The sequence below is a fragment of the Capricornis sumatraensis genome, chromosome 16 (genome assembly GCF_032405125.1).
Source record: "Capricornis sumatraensis isolate serow.1 chromosome 16, serow.2, whole genome shotgun sequence".
NCBI classification, from domain to species: domain Eukaryota; kingdom Metazoa; phylum Chordata; class Mammalia; order Artiodactyla; family Bovidae; genus Capricornis; species Capricornis sumatraensis.
In genome coordinates, this window is record NC_091084.1 from 82,321,687 (window position 1) to 82,348,020 (window position 26,334).

Sequence of the window (26,334 nt, forward strand, 5' to 3'; positions counted from 1 at the left end):
ATACGGACTTCCCTGGTGGCTCAGTGGTAAGAGAATCCACCTGCACTGCAGGAGACGTGGGTTCAATCCCTGGGTCAGGAGGATCTGCTGGAGAAGGAATGGCAACCCACTCCAGTATCCTTGCCCGGGAAGTCCTAGAGACAGGGCAGCCTGGGGGCTACAGTCCGCAGTGCCGCCGAAGGATCAGACAGGACTTACCTACTAAGCAGCAGCAAAAAATATCTAATGTATCAGTTATGCACTGATGTGTAACAAACTGCTTCAAGCTTATTGACTTGAACACCAACAGTTCATCATCTCTCACGTTTTTTCTTGGCGCATCTGTGGGTTTCACTTGGAATTCTAATGTGGCTGCATTCATCAATGGCCGGGATGGTCTGAGATGACCTCACATGTTTTGGGGCTCACCAGGGATGGCTGAATGGTTGAGATGGCTGAGATTCTCTCTCCACCTGCCTTTCACCCTAGACTCTTCTGAGTGTGACCTCAGGATTCCAAGAGAGCCAGTCCCAAGGACAAGCACTCATCAGGCCTCCTCTTGTGTCAAATGTGGTGATGCTGCCTTGATCAAAGTCAGTCACATGGCCAAGCAGTGACTCACTGTGGAAGGGGACTATGCAAGGGCATGGGAATAAGGCATTGTGACTCACTGGTGTCCATTAACGTAACAGTGTACCACCCTGAGGTTTAGTTTAGTGGCTGAACCAAGCAATGTAGCAATAACAAATATTTGTGGACTTGTAATTTATTCAACTATCCCTTCTGAAACTGTGTACAAAAATTGCTTACTCTCTGAAATGGGAATTATATTCTCCAAACAAAAAGCTAGGATGTGCCTTCAGTTAACAGGGAATAAGGAGATGTGTCTAGAGTCTACCAAAAACTCTTAGAACTAATATGCATTCAAAAAGTTTACATGCTATGAGATCAATATGTCAATATGTTATATCAATATATAAATATGCATTTCTATAAACTGGCAGAATACATAAAAATCCAAATTAAAAATAAATACTATATATACATATATATTTGGTTTTCTCCTCATTTTATTTTTGATTCTCTAACTCATTGTAAGTTCGCAAAAGTTGTTTCCTATGATTATATCACAGCAATGTACCTGAAAACACAGCTCCATTATCCTGCATGGATATCATGAGTGGTAGTAGGTCACAGTAAAGATAGCATGAGTTCGTATACCTATAGTTCCCTACACAGTTCTTGGAACAGGGTAGAAAATTGCTTTATTTTGGTTACTAATAAATATTATTATTAAATTATCTTGGACAGAATACTCTTTCAATAAATGTTCCTTTATTTACCTCTTCTCCATGACTCAATTTATATTAAAACTCCAGGAATTTTTTATCTTGCCTTTTTAATGACAAATAGATAACATACAATGATTTCCCAAGCTAGGCTTTAATTTCCTGAAGACCACAGATATTTTCATGCACTTCTGCCCCCTAACCATGAATACTGGTCCCTAGACAACAATGAATGTGCAGAAATTGATGTAGTTGAATTTTTCTATTATTTTATGATATGATGATCACATGTATTTTAAACTCATAAAATGTGCTTAACTATTTCAAATGACTTAGGAATTACCTTTTTTGAAAATGAGGTAAAATCTTATGTGTCCGGCAACAAATATTTCATTTCTATTCTCGCTTCTACTGTTAATTAGATGAGTTTAGAAGTCTCATTCTCTATAGGCATATCCACTGAGAATCAAATGCTCCCAATGAAAATTCACCAGCATTTTCTGAAGTGAATAGGGTTGATGATAACATTTTGTAGCTGTGAAGTCATTGTTCTAAAACCTGTAGACAATCAGTCTATTCCGGAAAAAGAAGTCAATCAAATTAAATATTTGGTATCATTGTAGACTAGTTTTTAATTGAGTAAGCCATTTTATTTTTCAACTAGGCTTTGTAGAATGATTTAGTGAGTCTTGGTAAAAGTTATTATACGTTACTATCATTTAAGTTGATACTGTGGGTTCTTATTATTGTTGTTAATCATAATTAAAATTACTGTTTAAAAAGCCTTTCTTAAAGGCGACGTCACTGACTCGGTGGACGTGAATTTGAGCAAACTCTGGGAGATAGTGAAAGACAAGGAAGCGTGGCATGCTGCAGTTCACGGGGTCGCAAAGAGTCAGACAAGACTTACCAAATGAACAATGACAACAAAGATTTTCTCTTAGAGGAGAAATAAACGTTCCCTGAATACTGTCACTCTCCCTGATATTTTTTTTCATGTTCTAAACAACCAGAAGAAATAAGAAATCATGTAAATGGTTGTTTGAGACACAAGCAAGTTGATCTTGCTAAGCCAGTGTCTTAAGAAATGGTGACTGATCACAAAGTGATCAGTTTCCTCTGTGTGCTAAGGACATGAAGAGGAGGAAAAAACGTTGTCAGATTAGAAACGCAAATAAATTTTTCCAGTTAGAATAGCGATCGGGGATTCTGAAGAAGTAAGAACTGAAAGGGTGCCTAAGCATATCGGAGCCACTCCCGCTGATTATTTCCAAGCATACCATGAATGCTGTGGGCTTGTGGACAGTAGGACTGCACAGCTATCCTCGATGCCAGCGTTTTAGGCAGGACAAGAATAACGCAGGATCGCTGAGAGCTCAGGAGTCTTTCTTTGGGCTAGAAGTACATTACCTCGTGGTGCAGTTGACCTTTTATTATGTTAAATGGACGGGGATTCCAACTCCTGACCTCTGGACCCTAGACTGCCTGCCTGCCTAACCGCTATGCTACCGCGACTCGTTTAAAGCATAAAGGTTAGGAGTCTGAGTGAACTCCGGGAGTTGGTGATGGACAGGGAGGCCTGACGTGCTGCGATTCATGGGGTCGCAAAGAGTCAGACACGACTGAACGACTGAACTGAACTGATGGTAAATGGTCTCTTATCCACTCACACCTCATTTACTCTCACCCAGCCCTCTGGGCCTGTTTCTTTAATACACTTTCGGGAAGACTTGGTGTGGAGAAGCCAAGTAACTTGTCCAAGGTCGGGCAGCTAGTGAGTGGCAGTGCTGTGAATTTGGACCAAGTCTTGTAAACTCTAAAATCCTTGCTACTGAGCTCCAGTGCTAAGGGAATGGGAAATAAACTATCGTTTTAATTATATTACAGTGAAAGTGTCAGTCGCTCAGTCCTGTCCGACTCTTTTCGACCCCGTGGACTGTAGCCCACCAAGCTCCCCTGTCCATGGAATTCTCCAGACACAAATACTGGAGTGGGTTGCCATTCCCTTCTGCAGGGGATCTTCCCAACCCAGGGATCGAACCCAGGCCTAAGTGAATTAATTATTACTTAATACACGCACACAGCTTATTTTTTTGGCCATGCCCTGTGGCACACAGGATTTTAGTTCCCCAGCCAGGGATGGAACTCACACCCCCCCATAGAGAGGCATGGAGTCTTAAACCCTGGACCACCAGGGACATCCTCATGCAGCTCTTGACAAACACCAACTTTTCAAAACATGACATTGGGCATCAGGTAGTAAAAGAAATTACAGTAAACTCTCCATACAACAGCAAGTTCCCAATGCAAGATATTATTCAGTTAGCTGCATAGTCTTGTTTCTGTTAAAATTCTCCATTGAAGGGAAACATATTACTTCCTAGTAGAAAGGACCTGAGCTCTGAGCAAGTTTGAAGCAGAGAGAGAGACAGGCCGATAGTGGAAGACATGGCTTTGTAAAGGAAGAAGGCTTCCAAACCAGGAGTCGGGGTCACTGAGCACCATTACCCTGTGCCCCAGGCTGCCAGTGACCACAATTCCCACCCAGATGTTTGTGAAGAACAGGTGGCCACTGGTGGCTGTTTATTTCACTGGCATCTGGGAAATCTGGCAGAGCTCGCTGCCCCTTCCTGGTCTGGACACTTTCTAAGCCCTAGATTCCTAAGAAAGGCATTGAACACTTATTATCAACCGTCTTCTAAAGGAACATTCCTACGGGAGGACCATCCCCCTCCAGACTTCTTTGTCCGTGCAGTCTCCTGGCCAGCCTTGATAAGAGAGGCACTTTCACCGGGAGTTCTCTTAAATGCCGCCTTAGGATCCAAAGTGGAAAGAGGACGGCTGATTAACCTGTCCAGGTAATTGTTCCCTGGTGCATGTGGCAGTGGAGATCATGGCAGATTCTCCTGCTGATTCCACCTCCTCTTCATGGGTGATTCATGCTTAGAAAGCTTTTTTAGGCCAATGAATCACTAGAATAGGAATGCATCTTACATCACCTTAATCTAAAACCTTTCTTTATGGATGGATTTCTGCTGTCTTTTCTGAATATTGTGTTTTCAGAATATTATATGTATATATATGTCTTACTCAGCTTGTTATAATGCATATTTAAGTGATTTACAATCATCACCGTAAACATAAGTATTGTATAATATTTCTCTTTACTAATTAATTATTGAAATATAATTGATTTACAATATTATTTTAGTTTCAGTTGTACAACATAATAATTTGCTCTTTTAAACACTGCAAAATGATCACCACTATAAGTCTAGTTACCACCTGTCACCATGCGAAGTCATTACAATGTTAATGCCTACATTCCTAATGCTGCACGTTACATAGCATGACACTTATTTTATAGCTGAAAGTTTACACTTCTTAATCTCCCTCATCTATTCGGTTCATCCCCCTCCTATGGAAACCACCAACTTGTTCTCTGTATCTATGAGTCTTTTGTTTGTTTGTTTTCTTACATTTGTTCATTTGGTTTTTTTAGGTTTTATAAATCAGTGAAATTATATAGTATTTGTCTTCCCCTGACTTATTCCACTAAGTGTAATACCCTCTAGGTCCATTCAGGTTGTCGTGAAATGAAAGGTTCATCTTTTTTGTGACTGAGTACTATTCCATTACACATATTTGCATATATATGTCACACTTCTATCCATTATATTTTAGATATATCTAGTATATCCAAATTTGGGGATATATCCAATATATTCAATATATCCTGTATTTTGATGGACTCTTAGCTTGCTTCCGTATCTTGGCTACTGTAAATAATGCTGCCATGAATTTTGAGATACATGCAACATTTTGACTTAATGTTTTTGTTTTCTCATAAAAATGCCCAGAACTGGAATTGCTAGATCTTTTGGTAGATCTGTTTTTAATATTTTGAGGAACCATCATATGTTTTCCATAGTGGATTTCACCAACTTATGTTCCCACCAACAGGGCACAAATGCTCCCTTCTCTCCACATCGTCATCAACACTTGATATTTGTTGCCTTTTTTTATAAGAGCTATTCTGACAGGTGAGCTCACTCAAACTCATGTCCATTGACTCTTGGATTCCATCCAACCATCTCATCCTCTGTCATCCCCTTCTCCTCCTGCCCTCAATCTGTCCCAGCATCGGGGTCTTTTCCAGTGAACCAGCACTTTGCATCATGTGGCCAAAGTATTGGAGTTTCAGCTTCAGCTTCGGCTTCAGTCCTTCCAAAGACTATTCAGGACTGATTTCCTCTAGGATTGACTAGAGGATCAAGTTAAGTTGATCAACCAAGGTCAAGTTGGTTGGCTCTCCTTGCAGTCCAAGGGACCCTCAAGAGTCTTCTCCAACACCACAGTTCAAAAGCATTAATTCTTCAGCACTCAGCTTTCTTTATGACCCAACTCTCACATCCATACATGACTACTGGAAAAACCATAGCCTTGACTAGATGGACCTTTGCTGGCAAAGTAATGTCTGCTTTTTAATATGTTGTCTAGGTTGGTCATAACTTTCCTTCCAAGGAGCAAGGATCTTTTAATTTCATGGCTGCTGTCACTATCTGCAGTGATTTTGGAGCCCCAAAAAATAAAGTCAGCCACTGTTTCCACTGTTTTCCCATCTATTTCCCATGAAGTGATGGGACCGGATGCCATGATCTTCGTTTTCTGAATGTCGAGCTTTAAGCCAAGTTTTTCACTCTCCTCTTTCACTTTCAACAAGAGGCTCTTAAGTTCTTTGCCTTCTGCCATAAGGGTGGTGTCATCTATGTATCTGAGGTTATTGCTATTTTTCCTGGCAGTCTTGATTCTAGCTTGTGCTTCATCCAGCCTGGCAGTTCTCGTGATGTACTCTGCATATAAGTTAAATAAGCAGGGTGACAATATACAGCTTTGACTTTCTCCTTTCCCAATTTGGAACCAATCTGTTGTTCCATGTCCCATTCAAACTGTTACTTCTTGACCTGAATACACATTTCTCAAGAGCCAGGTCAGGTGTTCTGGTATTCCCATCTCTTGAAGAATTTTCCAAAGTTTGTTATGATCTACATAGTCAAAGACTTTGGCATAGTCAATAAAACAGAAGTAGATGTTTTTCTGGAACTCTCTTGCTTTTTCAATGACCCAATGAATGTTGGAAATTCGATCTCTGGTTTCTATGCCTTTTCTAAATCCAGCTTGAACATATGGAAGTTCATGATTTATGTACTGTTGAAGCCTAGCTTGGAAAATGGGTTTTTTTTAATTAATTTATTTTTTTTATTGAAGGATAATAGCTTTACAGAATTTTGATGTTTTCTGTCAAATCTCAACATGAATCAACCATAGGTATACATATATCCCCTCCCTTTTGAAACTCCCTCCTATCTCCCTCCCCATCCTACCCCTGTAAATTGATACAGACACTATGGAAGATGGTATGGATGTAGCTTGGAGAATTTTAAGCATTACTTTGCTAGTGTGTGAGATCAGTGCAATTGTGTGGTAGTTTGAACATTCTTTGGCATTGCCTTTCTTTGAGATTGAAATGAAAACTGGCCTTTTCCAGTCCTGTGGCCACTGCTGAGTTTTCCAAATTTGCTGGCATATTGAGTGCAGCACTTTCACAGCATCATCTTTCAGGATTTGAAATAGCTCAACTGGAATTCCATCACCTCCACTAGCTTTGTTCCTAGTGATGCTTACTAAGGCCCACTTGAGTTCACACTTCAGGATGTTGGGCTCTAGGTGAGTGATCACACCATCATGGTTATCTGAAGATCTTCATGGTCATGAAGATCTTTCTTGCATAGTTCTTCTTTGTATTCTTGCCATCTCTTCTTAATATACTTAAAATGCTTCTGTTAGGTCCATGCCATTTCTCTCCTTTACTGAGCCCATCTTTGCATGAAATGTTCCCTTTGTATCTCTAATTTTCTTAAAGAGATCTCTAGTCTTTCCTATTCTATTGTTTTCCTCTATTTCTTTGCATTGGTCACTGAGGAAGTCTTTCTTATCTCTCCTTGCTACTCTTTGGAACTTTGCATTTAAATGAGTATATCTTTCTTTTTCTCCTTTGCCTTTTGCTTCTCTTCTTTTCTCAGCTATTTGTAAGGCCTCCTCAGACAGCCATTTTGCCTTTTTCCATTTCTTTTCCTTGGGGATGGTCTTGCTCCCTGTTTCCTGTACAATGTCACGAACCTCTGTCCATAGTTCTTCAAGCACTCTGTCTGTCAGATCTAATCCCTTGAATCTATTTCTCACTTCCACTGTATAATCTGTAAGGGATTTGATTTTGGTCATACCTGAATGGTCTAGTGGTTTTCCCTATTTTCTTCATTTTAAATCTGAATTTTTCAATAAGAAGAAGAGTGGAGAAATAACTCCAGAAAGAATGAAGCTGCTGCTGCTGCTGCTAAGTTGCCCCAGTTGTGTCCGACTTTATGCAACCCCATAGATGGCCTCCCACCAGGCACCTCTGTCCCTGGGATTCTCCAGGCAAGAACACTGGAGTGGCTTGCCATTTCCTTCTCAAATGCATGAAAGTGAAAAGTGAAAGTGAAGTCGCTCAGTTGTGTCCAACTCTTAGCGACCTCATGGACTGCAGCCTACCAGGCTCCTCCATCCATGGGATTTTCCAGGCAAGAGTACTGGAGTGGGGCGCCATTGCCTTCTCCGAAAGAATGAAGAGACAGAGCCAAAGTGAAAACAATGCCCGGTTGTGGATGTGACTGGTAATGGAAGTAAAGTCCGATGCTGTAAAGAGCAATATTGCGTAGGAATCTGGAATGTCAGGTCCATGAATCAAGGCAAATTGAAAATGGTCAAACAGGAGATGGCAAGAGTGAACATTGGCATTTTAGGAATCAGTGAACTAGGATGGACTGGAATGGGTGAATTTAACTCAGATGACCATTATATCTACTACTGTGGGCAGGAATCCCTTAGAGGAAATGGAGTAGCCATCATAGTCAACAAAAGATTCTGAAATGCAGTACTTGGATGCAATCTCAAAAAATGACACAATGATCTCTGTTCATTTCCAAGGCAAACCATTCAATATCATGGTAACCCAAGTCTATGCTCCAACCAGTAACGTTGAAGAAGCTGAAGTTGAATGGCTCTATGAAGATCTACGAGACCTTCTAGAACTAATACCCAAAAAAGTTGTTCTTTTCATCATAGGGGATTGGAATGCAAAAGTAGGAAGTCAGATCCCTCGAATAACAGGCGAGTTTGGGCTTGGCAGAAGCAGGGCAAAGGCTAATAGAGTTTTGCCAAGAGAACGCACTGCTCATAGCAAACACCCTCTCCAATGACTCAAGAGAAGACTACACGTGGACATCCCCAGATGGTCAATATGGAAATCAGATTGATTATATTCTTTGCAGCCGAAGATAGAGAAGCTCTATACAGTCAGCAAAAACAAGACCAGGAGCCGACTGTGGCTCAGACCATGAGCTCCTTGAACATCACAGGCAGGATTCAAAACTGTCACGTCCTTTACATGTACTATTAATTTTGCACTTTATCACATCGCATTGAAATTATCGCATTGAATAGTACAGTGGATTGCCATTTCCTTCTCCAGGGAATCTTCCCAACCCAGGAATCGAAACCCAGTCTCCTGTAAGTCTCCTGCACTGGCAGGTGGATTCCTCTCCACCGAGGCCCCAGGGAAGCCCCAGTGTGATTACCCATTCTCTCTCATCGCTTAGCCCGTTAGGAAGTGTCCACTAAATGCTGGCTAAACAGAAGAATGTGTGAATACCTGTCGGGCCTGCTGACTGAAGACTTATTCTAAGCTCATTTCTGTGGTTCAGAATAGAACAGGACATTGTCACAGTCTTTTAACCAGGTCTTGCTTCAAGAAATTTATTTTTTTCTTCTCATTTTATTTTTATTTTCAAGAGTTTTCTTAAAGTATAGCTCACAAATCATAAATCCATCCATTTTAAGTGTGCAATAATTTTAGTAGACTGGCATCATCCCCACAATCCACTTTTAGAACATTTCCATCACTCAAGAAAAGATCCCTTATGCACACTGGTGGTTTCCTTGCATTCCCACTGTAATTTTGGACAGTGTGCTGCAGTCTCTAAGCATCAGTCCTTCGTCTATTATTTGGGATGATATGTGTCCTTGATCCCCCACAGAGAGACACAAGTGTCACAGCTGTGAGAATAAAGGAGAGTAACACATGCTTATGAAGTTCAGGGTTTTGTATTTTTCCCCCAGGTACCTGTGGTGACGGAGACAGCGTCAGGGAAAACCTAGAACAACAGGCGCTGCTGCAGACGGTGTACAGAGTCTTAATTCTGCAGTTCTAGACTGGAGCACAGGTATTCCTCTTAATGGTTGCCTTTACCATTGTTTTCCATGACAATCAAGTCCCTTAGGCTTATTCCGGCTCCTAAGTTTATCAGTACCGGCACTCATTCTTACAACAGTCATGCCTATTTCAAATAAATAATTTATCTTCCCTTCCAAGGATAAAGCTATTCACCTGCAATCTCATCAGGGTGTGGCTCCATCAATAACTCCTTTTCTGCTATTTACTTTCCAAGGCTACCTGTCAAGTCTTGCTTCTCTCTGTTTATGAATATACCCATGTCACGGACTTCCTTTTTATCTTTATCCATCCATTCTGGATGGGACAGTCCTCTCTTCCAATGGTGAGATCAGACAGAATGATCTAAATAAGAGAGCACCTTTATTACTGCAGTCACAAGGCATGTGTGTTCATGGAATGAGCCTTCGTGGTCCTGCTTTACATGGTTTGGAGGCTTTTCTTCAACTATGTATCAGAGGTTATTTTCATCAACTCCAAATATAAATCTCTCTGGTGAATTTATAAGACATAGTCAGAAGATGCTCTTGGCAACTTTTGAATGGCTAAAAGAAATCTGAACGTCCTGTCTAAGCACAGTACAGCAGCCAGCGGGTAGATAGTAGGCAAGGCTTCAGGGGCTTGTTTTTCTAGCTCCACTCTACCCTTCTCAGGCACTTCTCTGCCCTTGATTCTTTTCAACTTAATTTAAAATAAATACAAGGGAAGCTAGAAGAACACAGAAGAGTGTAATTAAAAAAGCACAAAATCCTGGCACCAGAAGCAGCTGCTAATAATACCACTGACTTTCTAGGGGAGCTCAAAAGTGATCTTCCATTATCCATTCCCTAAGGCTCTGTGAGAACTCTGCACCTCATTCACCAAGGAGAGGAGCTGGTCAGTGCTGCTGGGCTGGACAAAGTGCTTGTGAAATCTCTCTCTGGGGAGTCCACGTGCTAGGCTAAGCATAGACTATAAGGGTCTGAAACTCATACATTTCATTTATTGAAATATAGTTGATTTACACCACTGTGTTAATTACTTCTGAACAGCAAAGCAATTCTGTTATACATACATATACATTTTTGGAATATTCATTATGGTTTCTCATAGGATTTTGAATTTAGTTCTCTGTGCTAAAGTGAGCTTCCCAGGTAATGCTGGTGGTAGAGAACCCACCTGCCAATGCAGGCAGACCTGAGGGACGTGGGTTCCACTCCTGGGTTGGGAAGATCTCCTGGCGGAGGGCACAGCAACCCACTCCAGTATTCTTGCCTGGAGAATCCCATGGACAGAGGAGCCTGGCAGGCTGCAGTCCACAGTGTTGCAGACAGTCAGACATGACTGAAGCGACTTAGCATGCATGCCTTGTGACCCCATGGACTGCAGGACTCCAGGCCTCCCTGTCCTTCACCATCTCAAACTCATGTCCATTGAGTCGGCGATGCCACCCAACCATCTCATCCTCTGTCGTCCCCTTCTCCTCCCCCCTTCAATCTTTTCCAGCATCAGGGCCTTTGCCAATGAGTCAGTTCTTCACATCAGGTGGTCAAAGTATTGGAGCTTCAACTTCAGCCTCAGTCATTCTAATGTATATTCAGGACTGATCTCCTTTAGGATGGACTGGTTGGATCTCCTTGCAGTCCAAGGGACTCTCAAGAGTCTTCTCCAACACCACAGTTCAGAAACATCAGTTCTTTGGCTCTCAGTCTTCTTTATGGTCCAACTCTCACATCCATACATGACCACTGGAAAAACCATAGCTTTGACTAGACGGAACTTTGTTGGCAAAGTAATGTCTCTTCTTTTTAATATGATGTGTAGGTTGGTCATAGCTTTCCTTCCAAGGAGCAATCTTTAAATTCCTCAGCTGTAGTCACTGTCTGCAGTGATTTTGGAGTCCAAGAAAATAAAGTCTGTCACTATTTCCATTGCTTACCCATCTCTTTGCCATGAAGTGATGGGACCGGATGCCATGATCTTCATTTTTTGAATGTTGAGTTTTAAGCCAGCTTTTTCACTGTCCTTTTTCACTTTCATCCAGAGGCTCTTTAGTTCTGTTTCATAGATAGGCTCATCTGTGTCACATTTAGATTCCACATATCAATGACATCACAGGGCATTATTCCTGACTAACTTTGCTTAGGATGGTGCTCTCTGGTTGCACGCATGTTCCTGCAAGTGGCGCTGCCCTGTTCTTTTCATGGCAGAGTACTATTCCAGGGTGTATCTGCACCACGTCTTCTTCATCCGGTCCTCTGTTGATGGGAATTAGGTTGTTTCCATGCCGTGGCTATTGTGTATAGGGCTGCTAGGCACATAGGAGTCCATGTGTCTCTCTTAATTATAATTTTGTCTGGATATATGCCCAGGAGGGGGATTTCTGGATCATGTGGTAATTCTAGTTTTAGTTTTCTGAGGACACCCCATACTCTTTTCCACAGTGGCTGCACAAACTTACATTCCCATCAACAATACAGGAGGGGGTCCCTTTTATCAACATCCTTCTCAGCATTTGTTATTTGTAGACTTTTTAATGATGGCCATTCTGACTGGTGGTACCTCACTGTAGTTTCGATTTGCCTTTCTCTCCATTTTCAGTAAAGAATCCACCTGCAATGCAGGAAAGCAAGTTCAATCCTTGGGCCAGGAAGATCTCCTGGAGAAGGAAGTATTGGAACTTCAGCTTCAGCAGCAATCCTTCCAGTGGATATTCAGTATGGATTTCCTTTAAGCAATACTGATTTGATGTCCTTGCAGTCCACCAAGGGACTCTCAAGAGTCTTCCCTAGCACCAGAGTTCAAAAGCATCAATTATTCAGTGCCCAGCTTTCTTTAAGCTCCAACTCTCAAATCAGTACATGACTACTGGAAAAACCATAGCTTTGACTATACAGACCTTTGTTGGCAAAATGATGTCTCTGCTTTTTAATATACTGTCTAGGTTTGTCATAGCTTTCCTTCCAAGGAGCAGGCGTCTTTTACTTTCCCCTAGTACAAATTTATGAAAACTATCCTGGTTTCTTTAAAAAGATCATCAAGACAAAAAATGTTCATCTCATGTAGTTACAGAAAAACAAGAACAGAGTACTGCTTAGGAATTCATCTGATTACTCAGCTTCTGTCATGATTGATTAATCTCAGAACCTTTATCATTCTTGAGAAATTCCTGCACAGGGATTCTATGTCCTAAACACCTATGTCTTTTGGTAATTTGAAGGTCAGAATAAAAGGTACCCAGGTATTCTGTGTAAATAGGCTCCTCTTATTTAAGGACCTTATCACTCTTTCATGAAGATCATGTTTTTTGCAGTTGAAGCAATTTGAAATTTTACATAATGAAACTTCTCTGCTGGCTGTGACATTGATTTTAAGCAGGTATATCAGAGATCATAATTATATTTGGCCATAAAAATGTTAAGGATCCAACTGGGAAAAATATGTGGCATTTCAGGAGTTACTTTTCTTTGTCAGCTCCAGTCTAGTCTCAACTCCAGTCCAGTCTTGGTCATTAGGCTAAAGCTGAGGAAAATCTGAATGGGATACTAATAGATGTTAGTGCTGAAAAAGACATTAGATCAAACCTATGTCCACCATCCTATATATCTAGCTTGCCTTGACAAAATCCTATCCAATAACTGTAACTCAGGAACACGGAGTTTTCTGGGACTCAGGAACATGGAGTCCTAGAAGCAGAAACTTTAAGCTGTACTGCCTACAGGTGTCCAACACTTGCTTTTAGTTCTTACCACATGAATATTCCTGGGGATTTTGAATTTTCCCTTCTGAACATAAAAGGAAAAATGAACAGAATGCCTTTTACCAAGAATAGTCTCCTGAATTAGATTTTTTATTTCTGGCCTAAAGATTATGAAAATCAGAATCCTACCAGAAAATAAACAAGAGTGCTTTCTGTCCCAGCCTCAGTACTTGAGTATTTCTCTGCACCTTGTAACAATTCCAACCAAGGTCATGAGGGAAATAGACGAATCTAGACTTTCTCAAGCACCAGAGTGCATCTACCAGACTTTTCTCATGTATCAGCTTCTTATAGCTAATTTTACCAACCACTTTCCACTTGTTAATTATTGGGAAAACAACTTCCTAGTGGAGACTTGGTCTACTCAAAAAGCAAAAACAACAAGAAAAGTAACATAAAGACATTGTTGGATGTGCCAAAATCAGGCACTAGATCATCTCACCAGCAAAGGGCCATGTTCTGATTCCCTTTTCCAGTTACACAGTGAAGAAGGAAGAACAGAGATGACTGTATAGCAATAACAGATTAAAAATTGTCTGTGTCTGTAACAAGCCAACTGATCAACCAAATCCCAAATATGACAGACCTGTTGAGCATGCTTATTGCAACAAATTTATTTTTGTATGAAGTTAACAAATCTTTGATTTCTTATGTTTATTTTTGCTTTGAACAAGTCCATAAATGAAGTAATGAATTCATGATTTTCAGAGGGGAAAGAATAGGTTAAATGAGAGAACTAACAGAATGAGTTAGGAAATTCTTTCTTAAAAGAGCTCAGTACTAATAGTAATTCTTGTCCTGCCTAAAGTGAGATGCTATGGGGAGGCTTGCTGGTCTCCTGGCAACCTTGATCGACTTGGTCCACTGGCACCATTGGTCCGTGAAGCAGTACATGCTAAGGAATGGAACATTGGAGTGGAAGAGTCACATCGCCAAAACTTCTTGGCCTATTGATATATTAGGCCATCACTGATGAAGCATGGAGATAATGAACTTCCAGATACTTCTCACGTGTTGTCCTCTCCTTGCACCAGCCGTGGGTTTACATCAGAAGACGATAGTAATTATAACTCACTCTGCAGTTAGGAGAGTTGTGGATCAATGTTTCAGTTGACATTTCTCCTACAGCGTGCAGCTGAAATAAATCCCATAGTCAGTAACACCAGGAAAAGAGTTTCTTCTTCCACACGTTTAGGGCATCTTTGATTTCCTTGTTCCGCAAGCTATAGATCAATGGATTTAGCATGGGGATTATAACAGTGTACAAGACAGACGCCAGTTTGTTCTGGCTCGAGGAGCCGCCAGAATCCGGGTACATGTAAACAAAGATGCCCGAGCCGAAGAAGAGGACCACTGCTGTCATGTGGGAGGCACAAGTGCTGAAGGCTTTGGACCGGCCTTCAGCTGAAGTGATCTTCACAATGGTGGCGACAATGTAGCCATAGGATATCATGATAACCAAGACAGACATGAGCCCAAAGATGACTGTGAGCACAGACGTCATGACTTGAAAGAACACGGTGTCCGAGCAGGATAAGGCTAGCAGTTGGGGCAGGTCGCAGAAGAAATGGTTGATGATGTTTGGTCCACAGAAGTGGAGCTGAAGTAAGGCACAGAACTGAATGAATGAGCCAAGGAATCCAGTTACACAAGATCCTGCCACCATCTGCACGCAGAGAGAGGGGGACATGGTTGCTGTGTAGAGCAGAGGGCTGCAGATGGCGACGTAGCGATCATAAGCCATGGCTGCCAGCAGACAGCACTCAGTCAGACCCAGGCTAGAGAACAAGAGGTACTGCACGGCGCAGCCCAGAAAGGAGATGAGTTTATGCTTCCTGAAGAAGTCTGAGAGCATCCTAGGAGCTATGGTGGAAACATAGCAAGTGTCCAGCAAGGACAGGTTACTGAGGAAAAAGTACATAGGCGTGTGCAAACGGGAGTCCATCCTGATGAGGACGATGAGCCCCAGGTTCCAAGACACTGTCGCCAGGTAGATCCCTAGGAATATTGAAAAGAGGACAGCAGTGAGCTCTGGAAACTCAGAGAACCCCAAGAGAATGAACTCTGTGATTGTTGTACTGTTCTTTCCTCCAGCCATCGCCCTGGGGGGGTGGTCCTCAGATCTGTAGGAAAAGGATAAATCTTTAAGTCAATTGTTACCCCAGTGTCCATGGGAAGAAACTGCCTTCAACCCACACTGAACACAGAATCGAGGGAAATAGTGAACAATTTTAAAAGCAATAACCCCGGTTAACTTTGCCCCTAACTGATTGTTCTGTGTGCCAGAGTTCCCACATGTACAAGAGGGCAGCCCAGGGAGCTCAGCCTGGCGCTGTGATGGCCCAGCAGGGCGGGGTAGCAGACGGCTGGGGAGGCTCCGGAGGAAGGGATGTATGGACACAGACGGCTGAGAGCTGCTGTGCAGCAGAAATGAAAACCGCATCGTGGAGCAGTTATGCTCCAATTAACTTTTTTAAATTTAAAAAGAGGATGTTACACTTTTCAATATTAAGCCACCTACCTATCACAAAGACAAAAGAACGTATGGTAACGTTTGGAAAGCCCTTCTTAAAAGATGGTTGATTTGGTGGCTCAGACAGTAAAGCGTCTGCCTGCAATGCAGGAGACCCGGGTTTGATCCCTGGATGGGGAAGATCCCCTGGAGAAGGAAATGGCAACCCACTCCAGTATTCTTGCCTGGAAAATTCCACAGACAGAGGAGCCTTGTAGACTATAGTCCATGGGGTCGCAAAGAGTCGGACACGACTGAGTGACTTCACTTCTTCTTAAAAGATACTTGGGAAATTTTAGGATATTATTAATGAGATTATAACTCCTGTATTTAGTTTAGTGACTAAAAACACGGTCTTAGATACTACATAGGTGTTCTGGAGTGTGACTCTGCCAACTGTGAGCTTTATGACTCCAAACAGATTGGTCTCCTTCTACTTAATTGACTTCATCGGAAAGCTAGAAAAATAATTATATAACTTATAATGTAATAACTTTATAATAATGTAACTTTATATAATGTAATAACTTATTTATTATAAAAATAATAAATAACTTATCTCATAAGATTTACTTGAAGTTAAATTAGGTCTGTTTACATACAGTAACTGCTGTAGATAAAGTAGAGTACAAAGCAGAGTCAACACGTAGTATCTTCTTAATATCATTTTGAAGTATCCATTTGGTTTGTGAGAAAGTTTTTTCAGTATTTATTTTTATTAATTTGGCTGTACCGGGTCTGAGTTGCAGTACGTGGGCTCTAGTCCCCTGACCAGGGGTCAAACCCAGGCCCCCTGTGTTGGGAGCGTGGTGTCTTAGCCACTGGACCGCCAATGAAGTCCCTGGGAGAAACTTTTAAAGTGCGAATTTTAAAAGGCTGGTCACACAGATAAGACTCAGACTACAGTGTGGTTAATTTGAAATCAGTAATAAAATTATGATAAATAACATAATTGGAAATTAATTACATATTTGTAAACTATTCAGGAGTCAAATAATAAATTGTAATAAAAAAAGGCAGGGCAGGGACTGACATGCACAGGCTTCTCTCTAGTCTTTCTGCAGCTCAGTCTTCCCAGACTGAAAATGATTCCTCTAAAGCAGAGCTTCAACCCTGTGGCTGTCCATTACAACCATCTGGCACACTTTCTAAAGCCCCATTGATCAAACCGATTAATTCAGCATCTCAGGGGCTGGAAGCCAAATATCAGTATTTGCTAAACCTCCACAAAAGATTTCAATGTGTAGTCACACTTCAGTGTGCATAAGACAGTGAACTGTTGGGTTTGTTTTTTTTTTCAAACTTTAAGCTTTTTACTTTGTATTAAGATATAGTGGATTAACAATGTCGTGGAACTTTCAGGTGATCAGCAAAGGGCCTCAGCCATGCATATACATGCATCCATTCTCCCCCAAGCCCATCCAGGATGGCATGTAACACTGAGCAGAGTTCCCTGAGCTGTACAGTAGGTCCTTGTTGGTTATCCACTTTAAATGTAAGAATGTAGCTCTATCTTAGGAAAGCAAAACCATAATCGACACCTATTTTTTGTAGAACCTCCAGCGGCTCAGATACTCAAGGGCACACATTTGTTGAAGGAATCCCATGGCTTTTGTAAGAACCTGATGCTTCCAAATAATATGTTATCATTATGTCCATTGGTGCATAAATCTTCAAATGATGTAAAACCATGATAGATTTTCTTTAACATTGGAAAGCAATCACACTTGTGGGACAAATAAGGATTTTAAGAGGCTCTTTTATTCACTGAAATGTCATCAGTCCATTATAAGGGGAAATTATATATGTGGGGAAAATGTCTATTATAGAATGAGAAGCAGAATTTGATTTTGTCTAAGATGATAGATGGAATTAAGGTGGGAAAAATACCCAGAGTATTTATGTGGGCAGCTACTACTTGTCCTTTTGACCTTTGCTAAACCAGCCTTGGGAACCAGGGGATTCAGAAATCTTGAGACTAGCATAAGCTCTTGGAATCTGAGGGTGTTGCTCTCAAGGAGGTTGATTTATGATGGGATTTTCGAGCTTCCCTGGTGGCTCAGAGGGTAAAGCATCTGCCTGCCATGCAGGAGACCCAGGTTCGACCCCTGGGTCAGGAAGACCTCCTGGAGAAGGGAACGGTGACACCCTCCCACCTCCTCCCACCTCCTCCCACGGACTGAAGAGCCTGGTGGGCTCCAGTCCCGGGGGTTGCAAAGAGTCGGACATGGGATGGGCCTAATGTAGCCTGTCTTAAGTTAGCAAAGAAACTGTGTCCTGCCTTTAATAGCTATTTTCTCTTTATTATTCCTTGCACTCAGGGAAGGAAAAGAGAAGGAAGAAAGAGAGGAAGGGAGGAAAGAAGGGCAGAGGAAGGGAGGGAAGGGCAGAGGAAGAAAGAGGAGAGAAGGCCATACTGAGAAAATTCAAAGAACAAACTGACCCACTTACATGCAGACTCACAATGAGGAATATTTAGCTCACTGAGTCCTCATATTTGAGGTAGAGAGTATATTGTACCCTTTAAGCCCTGCTGCTGCTGCTGCTGAGTCGCTTCAGTCGTGTCTGACTCTGTGTGACCCCATAGACGACAGCCCACCAGGCTCCCCCGTCCTTAGGATTCTCTAGGCAAGAATACTGGAGTGGGTTGCCATTTCCTTCTCCGATGCATGAAAGTGAAGAGTGAAAGTGAAGTCGCTCAGTTGTGTCCAACTCTTAGTGATTCTAAACGAAGTTAGAAACAAGAGCCTTCAAAGTGTGAAATAAATGTTGATTCTTACTGAAATCCTTAGGCAATGTCAAATGAGCTATGCTCATTTTAATTATGACAAGAGTTCAGATATTGACAGACGTAGAAAATCAACGACAGCTTTTAGAATGGTAGAGTTAGTGCTGGTCGCTCAGTTGTGTCTGACTCTGCAATCCCACGGTCTGTAGCCCGCTGAGCTCCTCCGTCCATGGAATCCTCCAGGCAAGAGTACTGGAGTGGGTTGTCATTCCCCTCTCCAGGGGGTCTTCCCGACCCAGGGACTGAACCTGGGTCTCCTGCATTGCAGGCAGATTCTTGGCCTTCTGAGCCACAGTTTCATAAATATCTACCTTTTTGTCTCTGTCTTCATTAATGATAATGATAGTAGATACTTATTGAACACTTACTGTCCCAGTCATTCTTTTAAGACACATATGAACCCATTTAATCCTCACTACAACTCTATTTTAACATGAGATGCACAAAGTTAGGAATTTGTGCAGGACCCCAATGCTAATAAGCAGCAGACTTGGAAACCCACTCAGGTAGGCTGGCTCCAGGGCTGGTAATTTAAAAATCATACTATTCTGCAAATTTTGTGTCTCCTTCCCTACAATTGTTATACTAAATGAAGTAAGTCAGAAAAAGAGGGACAAATACCATGTGACATCACCTATATATGGAGTCTAAAATATGATTCAAATGAATTATTTTATGAAACTGAAACAGAGTCAGACATAGAAAACAGTCTTATGGTTACCAAAGGGGGGTGGGGTATAAATCAGCAGATACAAACTACTGTGCCCAAAGAATAGATAGATAAGGCCCCACTGTGCAGCACAGGCAATATATTCAATATCCCATAATAAACCATAATGGCGAAGAGCTTGTCTATATGTATAACTGAATCACTTTGCTGAATTGTTTTGCTAACACGTTATAAATCAACTACACTTTAGTAAAAAATAATAAAATAAGTAAATAAATAAAACTTTGTGTCTCTATCTTAATTTTCTAGTGATTTTTATAGCACTGTTTAATTAAATTTATAAGTTGTTTACTGTTTCAAAATCATTTTAAAAGTATAAACAAAGAAAATCAGAAGAGTTGGGTCAAAAAGCCACACTGGCTCAGTATAAATTCGAGCTAAAGTAAGTCATTTCCCACTTCAGCTATTGCAATGATTAATACCCCTCAGGTCTGCAAATATGGCAGCCAAGAATAATTTTTGATATTTTTAAAGGTGGGTAAAATTGTATATTTATGCAAAATAACACCATCAAATTGCTTTGGAATAAAATCACAGCAAGCCCTCTGGAAGTGAAAGTCGCTCAGTCTTGTCTGACTCTTTGCGCCCCCATGGACTATACACTCCATGGAATTCTCCAGGCCAGAATACTGGAGCGGGTAACCTTTCCCTTCTATAGGGGATCATCCCAACCCAGGGATCGAATCCAGGCCTTCTGCCCTGCCAGCAGGCTCTTTATCAGCTGAGCCACAAGGGAAGCACAAGAATACTGGACTGGGTAGCCTATCCCTTTTCCAGCAGATCTTTCCAACCCTGGAATCGAACTGGGGTCTCTTGCACTGCAGGCCGATTCTTTACCAACTGAGGCACTGGGGAAGCCCCTCGAGCCCCTCTGGCTACTCTCTTTCAGACTAAGCAACAGTTTCAACTTTCGCTGATGAATATAAGCAGAATTAGGGAGAAGCACAGTACATTTGGCTCCATCATTTACCAACTTCGTGATTTTTGGCAGATCATTTTATCTCTGTGGCTCTATTTCTTCATCTGTCAGGGAGAATTTATCACTACACAGGGTGCTTGTGAAAACCTACTAGGTATGTTATACAGGGCTTCCCTGGTGACTCAGTGGTAAAGAATCCACGGGCCAATGCAGGGAACATGAGTGTGATCTCTGATCCAGGAAGATTCTACACACTGGAGAGCAGCTAAGCCTCTGCACCGCAACTATTGAGCCTGTGCTCCAGAGCCTGGGAGCTGCAACTTCTGAGCTCACGGGCCACAACTACCGAGCCCACGGCCACAATTTCTGAGCCCACGTGCCCTAGAGCGCGTATTCCACAAGAGAAGCCTCTGCAACAAGGAGCCCGCACGTGGCAGCTAGAGAGTAGCCCCCACTCACCACAACTAGAGAAAGCCCTACAGCAACAAAGACCCAGCATGGCCAATAAACAAATACAATTAGTTTTTAAAACATGTAGTAGAGTGCTGGGCTTCCCTCATAGCTCAGTTGGTAAAGAATTTGCCTGTGGTGCAGGAGACCCGGGTTCGATTCCTAGGTCAGGAAGATCCCCTGGAGAAATAAATGACAACCCGCTCCAGTATTCTTGCCTGGAGAATCCCATCCACAGAGGAGCCTGGAGGGCTACAGTCCATGGGGTCTCAAGAGTCGGACATGACTTAGCAACTAAACCACCTACAGAGTGCTGGTCACACAGTAAGCTCTCCAAAACTGGAGTTGTTACATTAATAATGAACAACCATAATGATTATGCCCCCCAAAGTATTTACTAACTGAAAATCTTCGACAAGGGAAGACGGCGTATTTGGTGGTGACAGCCTGGGGCTCCTCAGCCCAGCTTGGAGGCGTCTTATCCTACCTTGCTCTCCCCACTCACTTGCTAATATCTGAGATCCCACATCAGACGCTCTTCCTTAGGCTTAAACACCTCAGTTTCTGTTATAATTCAAATAATCCCATTGGGATAAGGGAGAAGAAGCATGGTTACTGCGAAAAAATAAAAACAGCCGCTGCACCTGGGTATGCGAAGTCTCTGGGTTGAGTGCGTAGGAGAGCAAGGTTGCAAGAAGGAAAACAGAACATGCCAGATGGTCCCATTCTGATGTTACCCACCCAGATATTCTTGTAGATTTTCTGCCAGGCGTGTCTTGGCAGAACCTAGGAGATGCTGCTGCTACAGCGGCCTTTTCTTGGACCTGTATCTTGATGACACTCTAGATGCCCAGACATGCAGAGTTCTCTCAGGAATCAGAGGACATGAATGGAATATGAACATTCTGGATGGAGAGGTTGGCTTCCCTAGGCTCCATGCTTTCAGCCTTGGCTCCTGCTAATCATTGCTGTAAGAGAGGCACTTCCAGCTCAAGATTCCCTTAAATGTTTCCTTAGGGTCCAGTGTGAAGAAAGAGGAAGCAATTAACAAAAAAACAACACTCTCAGTTAATTATTCTCTAGAGTGCCGGATGGAAGAAGAAATGGAGAAATGATCCCAGCTGATTCCGTTCCTCCATATTAGCACAGACACCTCACAACCTTATGGAATCAAGCTCCAATTTTCCTTTCTAGATTTTTAGTCATGAGATCTGAAAGGGGCTCTCAATGCAGGGTGATCTTATTATTCACTATTAAAACTGGATCACCTTGGTCATGAGAAGGAGTTACTAATAATCATATAGGGACAACAAGCATTAAGCAGCATTGACCCAGGCAAACCAAACTGTATGGTCATCCAACATTTGCATGCCTTATCAGAAGAGTCATTCAGTGTAGTTGTGGTGATTATGTTCTCCGTCTCTGGGTGGAACTGCTTGGATTGAATTCTGACTTAGTTACTTACAAGGTCTGTGACCTTGATTCTTTGACTTAATCTTGCTGTGTCTCAGTTACTTAATCAATAGAATGGTTGCAAGCCCGGATGGGAGGGGAGTTTGGGGGAATGTATATGTATGCCTGAGTCACTGTGTGTAACTAAACTATGACAGCATTGTTAATTGGCTCTACAACCTCTATAACCCAGAGGTTATATTGCCTATTCCCTTTTAATACCCAGATTTAGAAGGCACAAATGTATCCAACCTGTGTCCAGTGCTTTACCTGGCTCGCCTTTCCAAGTACTTATAGAGAGCTGTGAGAAATGCTTACAGGTCCTACAAATTCCTCCTGGTTGTTACTTGCTACTCGGTGGGTTTTCAAAGGAATTTGTCTGCTTCTACTTTCCTCTCTAGTGAGTGAATCCCACTGGGGTTTGCGCTGCTTGTTTAAACATGGCTTCTAGTTTTAAGTTTGTGCACCTGCCATATGAAGGGTCCTTTTTCTCTCTCTCCTTGCCCTAACACTGTTCACTGCAACAAGACAAGACGGCTCTTGCTGGAGAATGTATTCGTACCTGTTCTAATAACAGAACAAGGCGGCAGAACAATTACTTAGATATTTATTCTCTCCTAGGTCACAGACACAGTCACCATTTTGCGTGGAATAGCGGGAGTGAGCAGGGCTCCCCTGGTGGCTCAGCGGTAAAGAACCCGCCTGTAATGAAGAGGCGCAGCAGACAGAGGAGGGTTGGGGCCCCGGGTGGGGGCCGCCCCCTGGAGGAGGGCATGGCAGCCCACTCTGGTATTCCTGCCTGGAGAACCCCACGGAGGGAGAAGCCTGCGGGCTGCCTCCCACAGGGTCGCGAAGAGCTGGGACACTACTGAAGCAACAGCGTGCACACACAGAGGGAGTGAGCACGAGGCAGGATACAGTCAGACCCTGCCCAAGTGAGATGCATTCGAAGCCTTGCAGGTTGGCTGTAACAGCAACAACTGAGTCTATAACAAAAACAAACAAAAACCAGAAATAGGTGCATCCCAGCATATCTGAAGTGAGCTATCTGAAATTGATAACAATTTCACTGCTCATCCTCCTTCAATGTGGGAGATCTGGGTTTGATCCCTGGGTTGGGAAGATCCCCTGGAGAAGGGAACGGCTTCCCACTCCAGTGTTCTGGCCTGGAGAATTCCGTGGACTGTATAGTCCATGGGGTCACAGAGTCAGACGTGACTGAGTGACTTTCACCTTCACTGCTCATATCTGTTCATACCTCCTGTAGTTCAGTCGTTAAGTCGTGTCTGACTCTTTGCTACCCCATGGGCTGCAGCACACCAGGTTTCCCTGTCCTTCACTGTCTCCTAGAGTTTGCTCAAACTCATGTCCATTGAGTCAGCGATGTTATCCAGCCATCTCATCCTCTGCTACTCCCTTCTCTTCTTGCCCTCAGTCTTTCCCAGCATCAGGGTCTGAAAAGAGTCGGCTCTTCCTTTCAGGTGGCCAAAGTATTGGAGCTTCGGCATCAGTCCTTTCAGTGAATACTCAGTGTTGATTTCCTTTAGGAGTGACTGGTTTAATCTCCTTGCTGTCCAGGGGACTCTCAAGAGTCTTCTCCAACACCACAGTTCAAATTCTTTGGTGTTCGCCTTCTTTATGATCCATTTCTCACATTCGTACATGACTGCTAGAAAAATCATAGCTTTGACTCTATGGACCTTTGTCAGCAAAGTGATAATACACTGTCTGGGTTTGTCATAACCTTTCTTCTGAGGAGCAAGCATCTTTTAATTTTGTGGCTGCAGTCATAGTCTGCATTGATTTTGGAGCCCAAGAAAATAAAATCTGTCACTGTTTCCACTTTTTCCTCCTCTATTTGCCATGAAGTCATGGGACTGGAGGCCATAATTTTAAATTTTTTTTAATATTGAGTTTTAGGCCAGCTTTTTCACTCCCTCTTTCACCCTCAAGAAGCTCCTGAGTTCCTCTTTGCTTTCTGCCATTGGAGTTGTATCATCTGCATACCTGAGATTGTTGATACTTCAAGCAATCTTGATTCCAGCTTGTGAGTCATCCAGCCCAGCCTCTGACTGTGTCCAGTTCCACTGTTACAATACGGAGGCTCTACTTTGTCAGGAACGAGATGCCATCCCTTCCTCCCAAGAGGGGAGGTACAGTCAATAGGGCTAAGAAGCAAGTAACCTTCCTTATCCCAGCAGCTAGATCTGAGGTTCCATATAAGGAATCTTATCCCTCCTCAACCAGTTTCAGATTTCCTGCACTCTTAGCCATTATTTCAGATGGTCTAGGTTGCTTATCTTTATCGGGCCCATCTTTGCATGAAATGTTCCCTTGGTATCTCTAATTGTCTTGAAAAGATCTCTAGTCTTTCCCATTCTGTTGTTTTCCTCCATATCTTTGCATTTATTCCCGAAGAAGGCTTTCTTATCTCTTCTTGCTATTCTTCGGAACTCTGCATTCAGATGCTTATACCTTTCCTTTTCTCCTTTGCTTTTCACCTCTCTTCTTTTCACAGCTATTTGTAAGGCCTCCCCAGACAGCCATTTGGCTTTTTTGCATTTCTTTTCCATGGGGATGGTCTTGATCCCTGTCTCCTGTACAATGTCACGAACCTCATTCCATAGTTCATCAGGCACTCTATCTGTCAGATCTAGGCCCTTAAATCTATTTCTCACTTCCACTGTATAATCATTAGGGATTTGATTTAGGTCATACGTGAATGGTCTAGCGGTTTTCCCTACTTTCTTCCATTTCAGTCTGAATTTGGTAATAAGGAGCTCATGATCTGACCCACAGTCAGCTCCTGGTCTCGTTTTTGTTGACTGTATAGAGCTTCTCCATCTTTGGTTACAAAGAATATAATCAATCTGATTTCGGTGTTGAGCATCTGGTGATGTCCATGTGTAGAGTCTTCTCTTGTGTTGTTGGAAGAGGGTATTTGCTATGGCATTTCTTGGCAAAACTCTATTAGCCTTTTCCCTGCTTCATTCCACATTCCAAGGCCAAATTTGCCTGTTACTCCAAGTGTTTCTTGACTTCCTACTTTTGCATTCCCGTCCTCTATAATGAAAAGGACGTCTTTTGGGGGTGTTAGTTCTAAAAGGTCTTGTAGGTCTTCATAGAACCATTCAACTTCAGCTTCTTCAGCATTGCTGGTTGGGGCATAGACTTGGATAACTATGATATTGAATGGTTTGCCTTGGAGTGAACAGAGATCATTCTGTCGTTTTTGAGATTGCATCCAAGTACTGCATTTGGGACTCTCTTGTTGACCATGATGGCTACTCCATTTCTTCTGAGGGATTCCTGCCTGCAGTAGTAGATATAATGGTCATCTGAGTTAAATTCACCCATTCCAGTCCATTTTAGTTTGCTGATTCCTAGAATGTCGACGTTCACTCTTGCCATTTCTTGTTTGACCACTTCCAATTTGCCTTGATTCTTGGACCTGACATTCCAGGTTGCTATGCAATATTGCTTTTTACAGCATCAGACCTTGCTTCTATCACCAGTCACATCCACAGCTGGGTATTGTTTTTGCTTTGGCTCCATGCCTTCATTCTTTCTGGAGTTATTTCTCTACTGATCTCCAGTAGAATATTGGGCACCTACTGACCTGGGGAGTTCCTCTTTCAGTATCCTATCATTTTGCCTTTTCCTACTGTTCAAGGGGTTCTCAAGGCAAGAATACTGAAGTGGCTTGCCATTCCCTTCTTCAGTGGACCACATTCTGTCAGACCTCTCCACCATGACTCACTCGTCTTGGGTTGCCCCGAGGGCATGGCTTGGTTCATTGAGTTAGACAAGGCTGTAGTCCTAGTGTGATTAGATTGACTAGTTTTCTGTGAGTATGGTTTCAGTGTGTCTGCCCTCTGATGCCCTCTTGCAACACCTACCATCTTACTTGGGTTTCTCTTACCTTGGGCATGGGTATCTCTTCACGGCTGCTCCAGCAAAGCGCAGCCACTGCTCCTTACCTTGATGAGGGGTATCTCCTCACCACAGCCCTTCCTGACCTTCAACGTGGGATGGCTCCTCTAGGCCCTCCTGTGCCCGTGCAGCCACCACTCCTTGGACGTGGGGTTGCATGCAAAGCTGGGCTCGATAAAGGACAGAAATGGTATGGACTTAACAGAAGCAGATG

General features: G+C 42.5%; 1 protein-coding gene and 1 non-coding gene across 2 annotated transcripts; one reads left to right on the forward strand and one right to left on the reverse strand.

Annotated features, from left to right (window-relative positions):
* Positions 1 to 14,489: 14,489 nt before the first annotated feature.
* LOC138092856 (olfactory receptor 5AN6-like) lies at positions 14,490 to 15,434 on the reverse strand. The gene has a single exon (XM_068988912.1). The coding sequence runs from the start codon at positions 15,432 to 15,434 to the stop codon at positions 14,490 to 14,492; it is 945 nt and encodes a 314-aa protein (XP_068845013.1).
* Positions 15,435 to 17,896: 2,462 nt separating this feature from the next.
* On the forward strand, positions 17,897 to 17,969 carry TRNAG-GCC (transfer RNA glycine (anticodon GCC)). Its single transcript has one exon. It is a non-coding gene; the product is annotated as a tRNA-Gly (tRNA).
* The last annotated feature ends 8,365 nt before the right edge of the window (positions 17,970 to 26,334 follow it).